The sequence below is a fragment of the Neoarius graeffei genome, chromosome 14, assembly GCF_027579695.1.
Source record: "Neoarius graeffei isolate fNeoGra1 chromosome 14, fNeoGra1.pri, whole genome shotgun sequence".
Taxonomy (NCBI): domain Eukaryota; kingdom Metazoa; phylum Chordata; class Actinopteri; order Siluriformes; family Ariidae; genus Neoarius; species Neoarius graeffei.
Genome location: NC_083582.1, coordinates 66,237,398 through 66,253,726, shown reverse-complemented (window position 1 = coordinate 66,253,726; position 16,329 = coordinate 66,237,398). Strand labels below are relative to the sequence as shown.

General features: G+C 40.8%; 1 protein-coding gene across 19 annotated transcripts in view; it reads left to right on the top strand.

Annotated features, from left to right (window-relative positions):
- jakmip3 (Janus kinase and microtubule interacting protein 3) overlaps positions 1-16,329 on the top strand; it is a 151,688-nt gene that overhangs the window by 88,281 nt on the left and 47,078 nt on the right. For 18 of the 19 annotated variants that reach the window (XM_060939067.1, XM_060939063.1, XM_060939065.1 and 15 more), the window contains 2 exons: positions 8,912-9,043; positions 9,339-9,374. In XM_060939067.1, coding sequence (XP_060795050.1) covers positions 8,912-9,043; positions 9,339-9,374 — 168 coding nt within the window. The remainder of the gene's footprint in view (positions 1-8,911; positions 9,044-9,338; positions 9,375-16,329) is intronic. The other variant, XM_060939057.1, reaches the window with a different exon arrangement.

Here is a 16,329-nt window from a genome sequence, read left to right as displayed (position 1 = left end):
TACAACTTATGGTGGTAAATAAAAGTGTGACTTTTCATGGAAAACACAAAATTGTCTGGGTGACCCCAAACTTTTGAACGGTAGTGTACATAGTCTAGGCAAATGAAACTGAACAGGCTTAATGTTGAGCAATGTAAGATTTATTCCTCAAAATTTGAACGAGAAATTCAAAGGAATGTGGATTCCATGAACGATTTCACAAATTTTCAATAAGCGCGCCACCTGAGACACGGTACACCATCAAGTCGGGAGTCCAGCTCCTGCCAAACAGGCTGCAGCATGTCTTTGGTAACAGTCTTTTCTGGTAACCGTGTATTTTTAGAGAATTCTCTCATAAATGCACGCTGCACAGTCTTGTTCGACTGTGTTCGAGCGTACTCTAACGCACAAAATGCCTTTTCTTTTCCAGTGAATGGCATTTCTATACCTAAAAAAGATATAATCAAAAAACATTAAATATAAAATTTTGACCTGTTTCCACACGTGCTGTTAAAATGTGAGGTCCATTGAACGAGAACTGGGCGGCACGGTGGTGTAGTGGTTAGCGCTGTCACCTCACAGCAAGAAGGTCCTGGGTTCGAGCCCCGGGGCCGGCGAGGGCCTTTCTGTGTGGAGTTTGCATGTTCTCCCTGTGTCCGCGTGGGTTTCCTCTGGGTGCTCCGGTTTCCCCCACAGTCCAAAGACATGCAGGTTAGGTTAACTGGTGACTCTAAATTGACCGTAGGTGTGAATGTGAGTGTGAATGGTTGTCTGTGTCTATGTGTCAGCCCTGTGATGACCTGGCGACTTGTCCAGGGTGTACCCCGCCTTTCGCCCGTAGTCAGCTGGGATAGGCTCCAGCTTGCCTGCGACCCTGTAGAAGGATAAAGCGGCTAGAGATGATGAGATGAGATGAGATGAACGAGAACTGGCAAAGTTATTAGACTGTGAAATGATATCAAATTTTTTGAAACACCCTGTATGTTGTATTAATCTTTTTAAAAATTGGGAAACCAATTCGTTATAGCTATTTAACTAGCATTAGGTGCCTATTAAACAATCTAGCATGGAAACAAGGGTTTAATAGCCAGCTAACAAGCATTACCTGGTTAATAAATAAACTATCATGGACAAATCTAACTCATACTACTTTAAAGTATTAAATAAAACTAGCTGGCTAATGTCACTGTAGTAGCTAAGAAAAAATAGTTAAATAGCTAGCTTAGTTATCCATCACTCTATAAAAATCAGTGCTGTACAGTATTTAAAAAAATAAGGTACTGATCAACGCCATAACACTGAGGTTATTAATGTAATAGCTACATGGCCTGCGAGTGTCCAACCACTAAACCAAAATATGTACCTCTGATGAATAGTAAAATGTGCTAATTAGACACCAGTAAATGAAAAGATGAAATTAGACTTATTAACCCTTTTATAGTATCTTTAAGACTTTGACAATATTTGTTTCCATTGTACTCATCACCAGATTATAGACCGCCCTCCAAAATTATTGGCACCCCTAGTTAAGATGTGTTAAAAGCCTTAAAATAAATTCAATTTTTATTGTAGAAGCATAATCTCACACTGAAAATTGTAGAAAAATGTAACCCTTAACTCAAGTGAATTTAAAAAATAAAAATAAAAAAAATCCCTGACTAAGAAATAATTATTTTTCATAAAATCACCTGTTCCACAATTATTGGCACCCATAACAATTCCTAGAAAATAAATGTAATTGAAGCATTTCTGTCATTTCTACTGTAGTTTATAAAGTTGATCAGAGTATCTAGGAACCTTTAATTAGTAATTCATCACATCCTGTTTCCCTGGGGTATACACTACCATTCAAAAGTTTGGGGTCACTTTGAAATTTCCTTATTTTGGAAAGAAAAACACTGTTCTTTTCAATGAAGGTCACTTTAAACTAATCAGAAATCCACTCTATACATTGCTAATGTGGTAAATGACTATTCTAGCTGCAAATGTCTGGTTTTTGGTGCAATATCTCCATAGGTGTATAGAGGCCCATTTCCAGCAACTATCACTCCAGTGTTCTAATGGTACAATGTGTTTGCTCATTGCCTCAGAAGGCTAATGGATGATTAGAAAACCCTTGTACAATCATGTTAGCACAGCTGAAAACAGTTTAGCTCTTTAGAGAAGCTATAAAACTGACCTTCCTTTGAGCAGATTGAGTTTCTGGAGCATCACATTTGTGGGGTCGATTAAATGCTCAAAATGGCCAGAAAAATGTCTTGACTATTAATTTTACAACTTATGGTGGTAAATAAAAGTGTGACTTTTCATGGAAAACACAAAATTGTCTGGGTGACCCAAACTTTTGAACGGTAGTGTAAATATGATGCAACACAGAGGCCTATTTCTCTTATCCACTCTTCAGCATGGGAAAGACAAGAGAACACACCATTCAAGTAAGGCAGATGTGTGTCGACCTTCATAAGTCAGGCAATGGCTACAAGAAAATAGCCACTCGCCTACATCTGCCCATATCTACAGTCAGAGGAATCATCAAGAAGTTTAAAACAACTGGAACAGTGGCAAACAAGCCTGGACGAGGATGCAAGTTTATCTTGCCACCACGCACGGTGAGGAGGATGGTAAGAGAAGTAAAAAGTTCTCCAAAGCTCACTGTTAGAGAATTGCATCAAAGAGTAGCATCTTGGGGTCACAAAGTCTCCATAACAACCATCAGGCGCTATCTACATGCCAACAAGCTGTTTGGGAGGCATGCATGGAAAAAGCCTTTTCTCACTTACAAGCATAAACGTGAACGTCTGGAGTTCGCTAAGCGGTACTGGGACTTCAACTGGGACCATGTGCTTTGGTCAGATGAGACCAAGATAGAGCTTTTTGGTAACAAACACTCTAATACATCACAAAAGATGAGTATGTGGAAAAGCACCTCATGCCCACTGTGAAGCATGGGGAAGGATCGGTGATGCTGCGGGCCTGTTTCTCTTCCAGAGGCCCTGGGAACCTTGTTAGTGCACATGGCATCATGAACTCTTTGAAATACCAGGACATTTTAAATCAAAATCTGGTGGCCTCAGCCCGAAAGCTGAAGATGGGTCGTTACTGGGTCTTTCAGCAAGATAATCATCCTAAACATGTGGCCAAATCCACACAAAAATGGTTCACCAGACACAAAATCAAGCTCCTCCCATGGCCATCTCAGTCCCCAGACCTCAACCCAATTGAAAACCTGTGGGGTGAGCTGAAGAGGAGAGTGCATAGGAGAGGACCCAGGACTCTGGATGATTTAGAGAGATTGTGCAGAGAAGAATGGTCGAATATCCCTCTCTCTGTATTCTCACATCTTGTGAAATGTTATAGGAGAATATTAAGTGCTGTCTTGTTGGCAAAAGGGAGTTGTACAAAGTATTAACATCAGGGGTGCCAATAATTGTGGCACACATGATTTCATGTGAAAGAATTATTTCTTAATGTGGGATTTTTTTCCCCACTGAATAAATGCACTTGAATTAAAGGTTGGATTTTTCTCTTTTTTTGCATTGTTGTCCTATATTTAAAAAAATTGAATTTATTAGAAGCCAAAGAACATATCTTAACAGGGGTGCCAATAATTGTGGAGGACACTGTATAGTGGTAATGTAATGTGCTCAAGGAACATGAGGATGGCTGGGGCTCAGTTAACAGTGCCATGTGGTAGAAAGCTAAAAATATTTCTGGCTTAATAATGACCTTCTACAAGTGTAGTTTAATTAAGAATTAAATAATGCAAACTATTAAATAGGCTACTTTATATCACGAGACAAATTAACAGCTTTAAGATATTCTTAAAGGATCCTAAAAGTTTACGAAATGCTAAATTTATACATTGAAGAATCTTATAGTTTAACTTTAAGTGACTTTCCATGGCTTCTTAAAGATAATGAAATGTCACTTAGTCAATTTCATCTCATCTCATTATCTCTAGTCGCTTTATCCTGTTCTACAGGGTCGCAGGCGAGCTGGAGCCTATCCCAGCTGACTACGGGCGAAAGGCGGGGTACACCCTGGACAAGTCGCCAGGTCATCACAGGGCTGACACATAGACACAGACAACCATTCACACTCACATTCACACCTACGGTCAATTTAGAGTCGCCAGTTAACCTAACCTGCATGTCTTTGGACTGTGGGGGAAACCGGAGCACCCGGAGGAAACCCACGCGGACACGGGGAGAACATGCAAACTCCACACAGAAAGGCCCTCGCCGGCCATAGGGCTCGAACCCGGACCTTCTTGCTGTGAGGCGACAGCGCTAACCACTACACCACCGTGCCTCCACTTGGTCAATTTAACATTTAAATGTACTTAAAGTCACTACTACTTTTAAGAATACTAATAAAGGGTCTTAAAGTTACTAGTATATTTCGTCATCATCAGCTATCCATCGCTAGCAATGATGAGTGCTTCATTAGGATGCGCAGAAACGGAAATGGGCCACGAGGCCCGCACTGGAGCTCCTCTCCTAATGAAGCGCCATGCACAGTAAGGTAAGACAAACGATGTCGTGCCCCCAGCATGTTGTCCCTCTGAACCTCCAGACTTAATGCCAAGTGATGCACAAAAGTGCGACAGACCTGACGGTTATGGAAGTTGCCCCGCAGTGACAACTGACTTGCTGGGTGATGCCATCCATTGGCCATTTGAGTGGCTCTTCCGCATGCCATCTGGTGGTGCGCTATTGACCCTGCTGGGTTCATCTGCCACATTGCACGGAAAAGCGCCCTGCTGCCAGCGCCTTATTGGTGATGTACTATTTAACCTATTGCTGGAACCCAGGCGGGTGCTACCACTCTGGGTCAGAGCAGACCTGGGAGCAATGGTGATTAAGTAGTAATTTCACTTTCCCCAATATTCAAGTCCTCCCGGACCTGAGACTCACCACTGGTTGCAGTTTAAAGTCATACCTAGGACTAACTAGTATATTTAATGAATTTAAAAAAAAAAAAAGTTCAGTAAAGGTACTTAAATGTCCTAATAAATTTAAGAGCTGGTCTTAAAGGGGAGTTGAAGTCATTTTTAAACTTGCTTTATTTCTTAATTAACGTGTTATTTAATTACGTTTTAGGTTTTAGTAACCTGATATCGTGACTCGTATTGGCAACTAATTGCAATTAAATATTATACATATTGGCCAATTCGGTTTTTAGCCGTGTTGAATTTAATTCGTTTGGTCCACGGCAGGCGTCGCTTATCCGCGCGATCTTCACGAGACTTGTGCGAGACTTTGAAACGTGAAGTGTCAGCCACGTGTCAGTGCCGCCATTTTGAAAACTATTTTTCCAAATGAAATATCGCACAAAAACGAGTTTAAATGACGATTACTGCCTACTTTTTTCAAACTTTCCTGATTGCTATTAAAACAAACAAAACTTCTGGCTTGATTACGTCAGCATTTGAAAGAGGGTGCGTGCGTCTTTTGACAACCCCTGTGTCCAAAATCGCTCCCTACTCACTATATAGTAAGGATGCCATTTTGTAGTGCTGTCCGGAACCTTAGTGAGGATTATTTACACCCTATATAGTGCACTCAAAGTATCCCACAATGCATCACAAAAAGTAGTGTACAACGATGGTCACTAACCAAAGCAATATATCCCATCATGCATTGCAGTTGCACTGAAAGAAATCAAATTAAAAGTCTCAAATTTGATTTAATAAAAGGCAGCGGCAAAGAAGAAAGTATTCAGCCTTGATTGAAAAAACCTGAAAGCTGCAGGTACTTTGTATTTATTAATGTAGGAAATGCGCTCAGTATAATATGGATTTATCACAAAGACACATGCATGTATTTATTATTTTGAAAACCCACCAGCCGACTGATCCGGCACATTTTAATTGTGCGACAGTAATGACGTAAATACCAGCGTGGCAGACTAGTGTCCGAAAGCGTTTTTTTTTTTTTTCATTTTACCAATGAGCTCACTATATAGTCCTCTATACAGTAATTCCCTATATAGGGAGTAGGGAGTAGTGAATGAGTGAGCGATTTTGGACACAGGAAACGTTGGCAGATGTCGGTCACTTTGATTTCCGCTGTACGTTTTACTTCCGTCCTACGATGGTCTCAAGGAATCTCGTTTACGGCCATTGCTTTGACATATGGACTGATATATTACAGAGCATATTTCAAACACTCATAACTTGCTATAGCAGTGACAAAATAGCCATCAAAAATGCATTCCTATATTTAATAAAATGAGAAATAGAATTTTGAAAATAAAAAAAATTGCCTTCAGTTCCCCTTTAATGGTAAATTAAATACACTACTAAATTTAAGGCTCCTTTAAGATTTAGATTAAATGCAATTAAATTCATATTTTCACCTAGTGTGTCGAGATGCTATCAGTGTAGCTACAGTGGCATGCAAAAGTTTGAGCACCCTTGCTGAAAATGTCTGTTACTGTGAATAATTAAGTGGGCAGAAGATGAACTGATCACCAAAAGGCATAAAGGTAAAGATGAGACATTTCTTTTCAGCGTTTTATGCAAGATTTGTGTATTATTTTTGTTTTGTACAATTGGAGAGTGAAAAAAAGAAAAGGAACACCATGCAAAAGTTTGGGCACGCCAATACATTTGAGTTCTCAGGTAACTTTTACCAAGGTTCCAGACCTTAATTAGCTTATTGAGCTGTGGCTTGTTCAAATTCTTCGTTAGGAAAGGTCAGATGATGCAGATTTCAAAGCTGTATAAATTCTCTGACTCCTCAAATTTGTCCCGAAAATCAACAGCCATGGGCTCCTCTAAGCAACTCCCTCGCATTCTGAATAATAAAATAATTGATGCTCACAAAGCAGAAGAAGGCTACAAGAACGTAGCAAAGTGTTTTCAGGTAACCGTATCCTCAGATTGTAATGTTATTAAAAATGGCAGTTAACAGAAACAGTGGAGATCAAGCTGAGGTCTGGAAGATGAAAACTTTCTGAAAGAACTGCTCGTTGGATTGCTAGAAAGGCAAATAAAAAACCCTTTGACTGCAAAAGACCTTCAGAAAGATTTAGCAGACCTACTGTTCTACTGTGCAGCAACACCTGATAGACTGGTACCAAAATCCAAAAAAGTGCTTATATAAGGAGTTAAAGGCATTTTTGAGACAAAGTCAGCAAACAGTCTTATTTTGTCAATCTGGGTGTGCTGAATTCAAATCTGCAATATGCCGAGCTCTATCTGACCTCTGTTGACCTCTAGAGGTCATTGAACTTTGGGCCTGTAAACGTCTCAGCTGAACCCAGTTTCTCAGCTTTCTAAGGAATGAAATGTACTAAAATGATTAATGAAGTTAGCAAATGGCCTTGTTTGTTAAATGTTTGGGTGCTGAATTCATTTTTCATTTGTAAAACGACATATGACCTTTGATAACCTCAAGGTCATTAAACTTGGCCTATAGGCCTACGCATTTAACGGCATTTTTAAACTGACTTTACTCCCCCAAAAAGAATATGAACAGACAAAAAACAAATAGAAAGGAACAAATGCAACATTAAATGCCAGTCCATGTACATGTGACTTACTTTTCACAATGAGAATGCCTAGGCGATCACCTTACATAACATTGCATTACATTTAGCGGTTATTGTTTATACAAAGCTACTGAAAAAAGGACAGATTCAGCAGCATACAAAATGTGGGGGCATACAGGGTATACAGCTTAATCAGGGTTAGTATATATGAGAGTTTTTTTCTTTGTTGCTCGGCATATTGCAGATTTGAATTCGGCACACCCAAATTGACAAAATAAGACTGTTTGCCGACTTTGTCTCAAAAATGCCTTTGGGTGTCACAATTCTGGATTTTGGTACCAGTCTATGAACAAATATGACCTTCATGAGAAAGTCATCAGAAGAAAACTGTTCCTGCATCCTAGCCACAAAATTCAGCATCTGAAGTTTGCAAATGAACATCTAAATAAGCCTGATGCATTTTGGAAACAAGTCCTGTGGACTGAGGAAATCAAAATAGAACTTTTTGGCCACAATGTGCAAAGGTATGTTTGGAGAAAAAAGGGTGCCAAATTCCAGGAAAAGAACACCTCTCCAACTCTGAAGCATGGGTGTGGATCGATCATGCTTTGGGGTTGTGTTGCAGCCAGTGGCACAGGGCACATTTCATTGGTCGAGGGAAGCATGGATTCGAATAAATACCAGCAAATTCTGGAAGCAAACATCACACCATCTGTAAAAAAGTTGAAGTTAAAAAGAGGATGGGTCCTACAGGAAGATGATGATCCAAAACACACCTCAAACTCTACAATGGAATACCTCAAGAGGCCCAAGCTGAAGGTTTTGCCCGGGCCCTCACAGTCCCCTGACCTAAACTTCATTGAAAATCTGTGGATAGATCTCAAAAGAGCAGCGCATGCAAGACAGCCCAAGAAACTTGTAGAACTGGAAGCCTTTTGCAAAGATGTAAATCCCCCAGGTAAGAGCTGAAAGATTATTAGCTGGCTACAAAAAGTGTTTACAAGCTGTGATACTTGACAAAGGGGATGTTACTAAGTACTGACCATGTCAGGTGCCCAAACTTTTGCAGGATAAAGCGGCTAGAGATAATGAGATGAGATGAGATGACTGATAACACAATGTGATAAGCATTAAATGCTGGAACAAAGGTTAAAACTACCTTTTCCTTAATATTATCTCTAATATCTGTATGTAGTGATACAACATGCAACATGCTTGACACTGTATTTTACGTTGTTAATGATGCAGAGGGAAGATTAGCCTGACATACCTTAAAAATAATGACCAGTGCTAAACTAACAGTGAGGTAGAAGTGCCAAGCTAATCTAATAGTGTGCTATGTAATAGAGACGAGTGGATACTGTGAAGCTAACAGCGGTATAGTATATGGTATGGTGTGCATTAGTTGCTTACTGCAGTGTGTTGTGTCTGTCAGCGTGAGAAGGTGGGGACTCTGCGCAGGCCGAGCTCGCTGAATGACCTGGACCAGAGCCATGAGGAAAGGGAGATGGAGTTCTTGCGTCTGCAGGTCCTTGAGCAGCAAAACATCATTGACGATTTGTCTAAGGTACAGCCTTCTGTTATCCCTCCTGCTTGCGCCCATTCGCACACAAACGCCCCTCAAGGACTATCTCCAATTTGCTTTCAGCCAGCCGTGACATGTTGCAGGTCAGCAATTACAGCTAGTGAAATGTATTAGCATAGAGCATAAACATTGTGGTGGCAATAAACATCATGTCCATGATATTAATTCCAAAGATAAAGAGAGCTTGAGATTTTTTTTATCTTTATCAGGTCATATGTCTTACTTAACTTGTCCTGGATAATAATTTGGTGCTTTTTATTTTTTTTTTATTTTTCAGGCACTTGAAACTGCCGGATATGTAAAGAGTGTAATAGTAAGTTCTGTCATGTCAACATGTTCATTGTTTTATTCATGAGCAAAAATTTCCACAACCATACTCCAAATGTTAGTAGGATGCCTTCTCAGAAGAGTGGATGTTATTATAACAGTAAAAGGGGACTAAATCTGCAATGGGATATTCAAAAAGCACTTACAAGTGGGATGGCCTCGTGTCCACATACTTTTAGCCTTATCGTGTACGACCCCAATTCCAAAAAAGTTGGGACACTGTGTAAAACATGAATAAAAAAAGAATGTGAAGATTTGCAAATCATAGAAACCCTGTATTTCATTGAAAATAGTACAAAGACAACATATCAAATGTTGAAACTGAGAAATTTTATTGTTTTTTGAAAAATATATGCTCATTTTGAATTTGATATCAGCAACACATTTCAGAAAAGTTGGGACGGGGCAACAAAAGGCTGAAAAAGTTCATCTCATCTCATTATCTCTAGACGCTTTATCCTTCTACAGGGTCACAGGCAAGCTGGAGCCTATCCCAGCTGACTACGGGCGAAAGGCGGGGTACACTCTGGACAAGTCGCCAGGTCATCACAGGGCTGACACATAGACACAGACAACCATTCACACTCACGGTCAATTTAGAGTCACCAGTTAGCCTAACCTGCATGTTTTTGGACTGTGGGGGAAACCGGAGCACCCGGAGGAAACCCACGCGGACACGGGGAGAACATGCAAACTCCGCACAGAAAGGCCCTCAGCGGCCACGGGGCTCGAACCCAGGACCTTCTTGCTGTGATGCGACAGCGCTACCCACTACACCACCGTGCCGCCGGCTGAAAAAGTTGTGCTAAAAAAACTAATTTGGTCAATTGGCAACAGGTCAGTAACATGATTGGCTATAAAAAAGAGCATCGCAGAGAGGCGGAGTCTCTCAGAAGTAAAGATGGTGAGGGGTTCACCGCTCTGTGGAAGACTGCGTGGGCAAACAGTGCAGCAATTTCAAAATAACGTTCCTCAATGTAAAATTGCAAAGAATTTGTGGATCACATCATTGATGGTACATAATATCATTAAAAGATTCAGAGAATCTGGGGAAATCTCTGTATGCCAGAGACAAGGCTGAAAACTGACATTGGATGCCTGTGATCTTCAGGCCCTCAGGAGACACTGCATTAAAAGCAGACCCGTGTCTGTAGTGGAACTCACTGTCTGAGCTCAGGAATACATCAGAAAACCATTGTCTGTGAAAACAGTTCATTACTGCATCCACAAATGCAAGTTAAAACCAGATATAAACAATATCCATAAGCACCACCACCTTCTCTGGGCCTGAGCTCTTTTACAATGGACTGAGGCGAAGTGGAAAATTGTCCCGAGGTCTGACGAATCAAAAGTAGAAATTCATTTTAGAAATCATGGACACCACGTCCTCCAGGCTAAAGAGGAGAGGGACCATCTGGCTTGTTATCAGTGCACAGTTTAAAAGCCAGCATCTGTGATGGTATGAGGGTGTATTAGTGCACATGACATGGGTAGCTTGTACATTTGGGAAGGCATCATTAATGCTGAATGATATATACACTTTTCAGAGCAATATGCTGCCATCCAGACAATCTTTTTCAGGGAAGGCCTTTCTTCTTTCAGCAAGACAATGCCAAACCGCTTTCTGCACATATTAAAACTGTATGGCTCCATAGTAAAAGAGTAAAAAAGTCTGGGTGCTAAACTGGCCTGCCTACAGCCCAGACCTGTCCTGGTCTCATCAGTTCCCAAATGTTTACAGAGTGTTGTTAAAAGTAGAGGTGACGCAACACAGCGGTAAACATGCCCCTGTTCCAACTTTCTGAAACATATTGTTGGCATTAAATTCAAAATGAGCATATATTTAAAAAAAAAAACAATAAAATGCCTCAGTTTTAACATTTGATATGCTGTCTTTGTACTATTTTCAGTGAAATATAGGGTTTCCATGATTTGCAAATTCTCATATTCTGTTTTTATTTACAGTTTACACAGCGTCCCAACTTTTTTTGGAATTGAGGTTGTACACGTTCAGCTGTGCTTAATTATTTAAAATGGTTGGAGCATTGATGTACAGCTTACGGACCTTGTTTAGTGCCTCTTTCACCAAGGAACCAAGAGATGACCAACAACACTAGCTAAGGCTGATTAACAATAATCTCTCACATATTAGCTATGTGATGATAATAATACCTTGATAAATGCAAAGTGTGAGCAGTGTTAGATAGTCAGTGTCATGTTGTCAGATGTATTAAAGTTTAGGTTTGTTAGGAACATCGACTCCTTGAAGCTGTCTGATGCTAAAAATTCACTTTATGACTTGACAATTATGTGATGATAGAGAAATGTACTGCAGCGCTAGAAGATATATTGAGTCAAAAGTAGTAATTTTTCTGTAATGTAGTGAGTCAGATATAATGATGAAAGAAAACCTCAAGTAAAGTCGAGATGTTTTAGAACCAGGAATGAGTACAGAAACAGTAAGTAGTTGTTAGCTGAGTTAAAGTCTGATGTGAATCAACTCATAACACTTGACCATCTTCACCCTGTGTTCTTTTGTACTGTTTTATGTAAAAGTCAGTCAAGAATTCTGTGTAGCATTATCTTTACATCTCTTAAAACACAGATTTAGGGACTAACGCTACGTTCACACTGCAAGGCTTAATGCTCAATTCCGATTTTTTTGTGAAATCCGATTTTTTTATGAGGTTGTTCACATTAACAAATATATGCGACTTGTATGTGATCCTCAGTATGAACAAAAAGCGACATAAAAGTGTTCCGCATGCGCATTGCAGGATACGACAACGTCACACGCAGTGAGCATGGCCAGTGTTTACGGAAGTAAACCGCCCGGTTGCGGTATGACCCATCCAATCTAGCTTGAATAGCTGTATCCCCCCAAATGGAAATCAGCTCCCTAACCTCTGCGTCCTTCCATTGAGAAGATTCTGAACCTTCACAGCCCGAAGCGTCCCTCGCATTGATGTCATGCGCAGGGGCGCAGATACGTTTTTTGAACTGGGGGGGACAAAAAACTGGGGGGGGACAAAGCTGCCAGCAAACCAACCCCAATATGCCTGTCAAACTTGTTGTAGGTTACCATAGCAACCAAGCTCGAGCTCGCAACCTGTGCAGTCTGCGCAGCTCAACCAATCGAATATCAGTCTTTGTTTTGTTTTATGTGAGTTGTTGCAACTATGTATACACTGCTGTGCACCTCAATAAACCGAATGGTAATTAGTCTTTTGATTTTTCCGTGAGGTTTGCCTTATGCAAAGAAAGACAGCATAGACATTTTTTCCTCCCTATAAGTGGGGGGGACCGAGCGAGGTGAATTTAAATCTGGGTGGGACGAGTCCCACCCTCTATCTGCGCCCGTGATTATGCGCCATGTTGTTGTAACTTTTTTTGAGAGACCCGCCGCCTACTTCAGCGCAGAATAGTGACGTTTGTGGCTTGTTGATGACGTGTAAGTCGGATGAATGCGACCTGGCGGTTCAGACTGAAGTCGCATATGAAAAGAGCGGATAGGAATCGGAATTAGGACCACATATCCAAACGGCCTGGGTCGGATTTGAAAAAATCGGATCTGTGTCGTTCATATTGTCAATAAAAGATCGGATACAGGTCACATATGGGCGAAAAGATCGGATTTGAGTCACCTCAGCCTGCAGTGTGAACGTAGCCTAACTTTACCAGTTACGATATGTCCCACTTGTTGGTTACGTCATGTGTTGTAAGTGGTTTTGGTTGTCTAAAGTTGCTTGGAAACATAGATGTATTTAAACTTGTGTAACATTTGGCTAAAATGTGTCTCAAACATCCTGAAGTGGTTTGTGTGATCTGGCCCAAATCTATTTTCATTACATCTTTGGTGTATTTATAACTGCACTGTTGTGTGGACACAGTCCTGATGGTTATTACGAATGAAATTTCTGAGTGGAAATGGACTTGTAGTTAGTTATGGTTGGCTTAGTAGCTTAAAGGTCCACTACACCCGAGGTGCTTTCCGAATGGTTTCCATAAAGTGTGATGTCACTTACAGTACACGGCCATATTTGAGAGAAGAGAGAACAGTGAAGATCGTTTGCATACATATTTTTTAAGATTATTTGAGGTAATGGTTGGATCCAGGCGTTGTGTGGGAGTGTAGCGTAGAATATCCCAGCCAGGTTAAAGTTATTTAAGTTTTTTTTTCTTTTATGTTTGTTAATCCAGGGGTGCCACTACTTCCTATCACTGCACTCTTGACACATTCATAAAAAAACTTCCACATCAAAACGTCACCAGGCTAACCTATCGTAATTACCGTGGTAGACAGTCCAACCCCCGTAGCAACGCAGAAAGGGGGTAAACAAATGCTGACCCTATGTCCTCACTCACTCGTTCACTATTCCCTATCTAGGGAATTACTATATAGAGGACTATATAGTGAGCTCATTGGTAAAATGAAAAAAAAAAACGCTTTTGGACACTAGTCCGTCGTGCTGGTATTTACGTCATTACTGTCGCACAATTAAAACGTACCAGATCAGTCAGCTGGTGGGTTTTTAAAATAATAAATACTGTACATGCATGTATTTTTGTGATAAATACATATTTATACTGAGCGTATTTCCCACATTAATAAATACAAAGTACCTGCATCTTTCAGTTCTTTTAAATCAAGGCTGAATACTTTCTTCAAATTTGAGACTTTTAATTTGATTTCTTTCAGCGCAACTGCAATGCATGATGGGATATATTGCTTTGGGTAGTGACCATCGTTGTATACTACTTTTCGTGATGCATTGTGGGATACTTTGAGTGCACTATATAGGGTGTAAATAATCTTCACTAAGGTTTCGGATGTCACAGAGTCGGGGATTCCCTAGTGGCGGCCATCTTGCGGGTCAAGCTTACCGTACGGGTGACTGAGCACACATTGTAACGCGCGAGTACAAAGTCTTCAAAAGAACCCAAGCAGGCTATTTAAAGCTAGCAATGGTGCACACCTGTTGTATTCACAGCTGTCGTAATAGGTCAGACGATGAAGTCAAGCGGAGCTTTTATGGAATTCCCACTGTACGGGAGCACGAAGGCGAGCAAACAAACTCGGCATACAAAGGAGAAATCTATGGCTTGCGAGAATCAACCGCAAGGATTATCAGCCTTCCAAACACAGCAAAGTCTGCTCCGATCATTTTATAAGTGGTAAGTTGTTTAAATAAACAATCAATTGTGTTTAAGTTTGTTTTTGGAAACCAAAACATCATGTGAACAATCTCTGGAGAATGCCTAACTGGAACCGCTGAGTGTACGTTTACATTGTAATGTACACTTAATATCGCTCGTTTGTCACGTTTCTATTTGAAACTTGTCACTTGACTCACGCAAGGGTCATTTTCGAAAAACATTTCAGGTCTATTCTGTATGATTTGATTTGTGTTTGGGATGCAAACAGCGCGCCTTTTGGCGGATGCCACCTGAATCGCGCAGATCCGATTTTTTTTTTAGGGGGGGCATTGGAGTGTCTGATTATAATTTCAAAGTAAATTCTGTATTAAAATTACTAAATAAGCAAATCTGTTACAGTCCATGAAACAGGAAGTATAAGGATGAGAAAAAAACAGTTTAAATCGGAAAGCTGCGCACATTTGCGCAACCCGAGCGGTGTGCAGGACTGCGCAAATGTGCGCAGCTTTCCGATTTAAACTGTTTTTTTCTCATCCTTATATTTCCTGTTTCATGGACTGTAACGGATTTGCTTATTTAGTAATTTTAATACAGAATTTACACTTTGAAATTATAATCAGACACTCCAACGCCCCCCCCCCCCCCAAAAAAAAAAAAATCGGATCTGCGCGATTCAACCGTGAAAAAGGCGGCATCCGACAAAAGGCGCGCTGTGAATATATAAAGTTGTATATATCAGACAGCCTTTAAAGTTTGATGAAGTCAGTTTCACGCTTTGGAGCAGGCTTTGGCAGTTTCAGGCTTTGGCAGCCCTGCATAGTCACTTGAAAATGCATCTTTGTCCACTTCGTAGGGGTCAGTTCCCCCAATCAAGGCCAGTTTGGCTGCATACCGTTGTCGTGAGATGTCGTTTAATGTATCTATATACTTCTGTTTGCTTGATTTTGCCAACATTGATCTTTATTTTAGAAAACTGACTATATAACTTCATAAATTCGTCCGAGATAACGTAGCCGGTAATGGCGATGGTCCGTTCTGTTTGCCCCACAAGATGGCGGCTGGAGGGCGTTCCCCGGAATGCCGTGACGTCAGTGAAAACTATCTATAGTGAGTAGGGAGCAATTTCGGACACAGGATCAGTGTTTGTTTACCCTCTTTCTGCGTTGCCATGGGGGTTGGTCTGTCTACCATGGTAATTATGGTAGGTTAGCCTGGTGACGTCTTGATGAGGAAGTTTTTTATGAATGAGTCGAGAGCATAGTGGTAGGAAGTGGTGGCATCCCTGGATTAACGAACGTAAAAAAAACCCAACTTAAATAACTTGGCTGGGATATTCTACGCTACACTCCCATACAACACCTGGAACCAACCATTACCTCAAATAATCTTAAAAAATACGGACGCAAATGATCCTCCCTGTTCTCTCTTCTCTCAAATATGGCTGTGTACTGTGAGTGACGTCACCTGTCGGGAGCTTACAAACATTTCCGATCATCAACCGAGCAGCAATAGCATATAAAATTGTGTGTGTGTGTGTGTGTGGGGGGGGGGGGTGTTAGACCAAAAATTTTGTTCTACCCCCTCCAAAATATGGAGATGATCTATCTAAGTATGGAAATACCAATATTTGGCCAACTGAAAAATGCTACCCCCCCTGTACATACCCATCTCATCTCATCTCATTATCTGTAGCCGCTTTATCCTTCTACAGGGTCGCAGGCAAGCTGGAGCCTATCCCAGCTGACTATGGGCAAAAGGTGGGGTACACCCTGGACAAGTTGCCA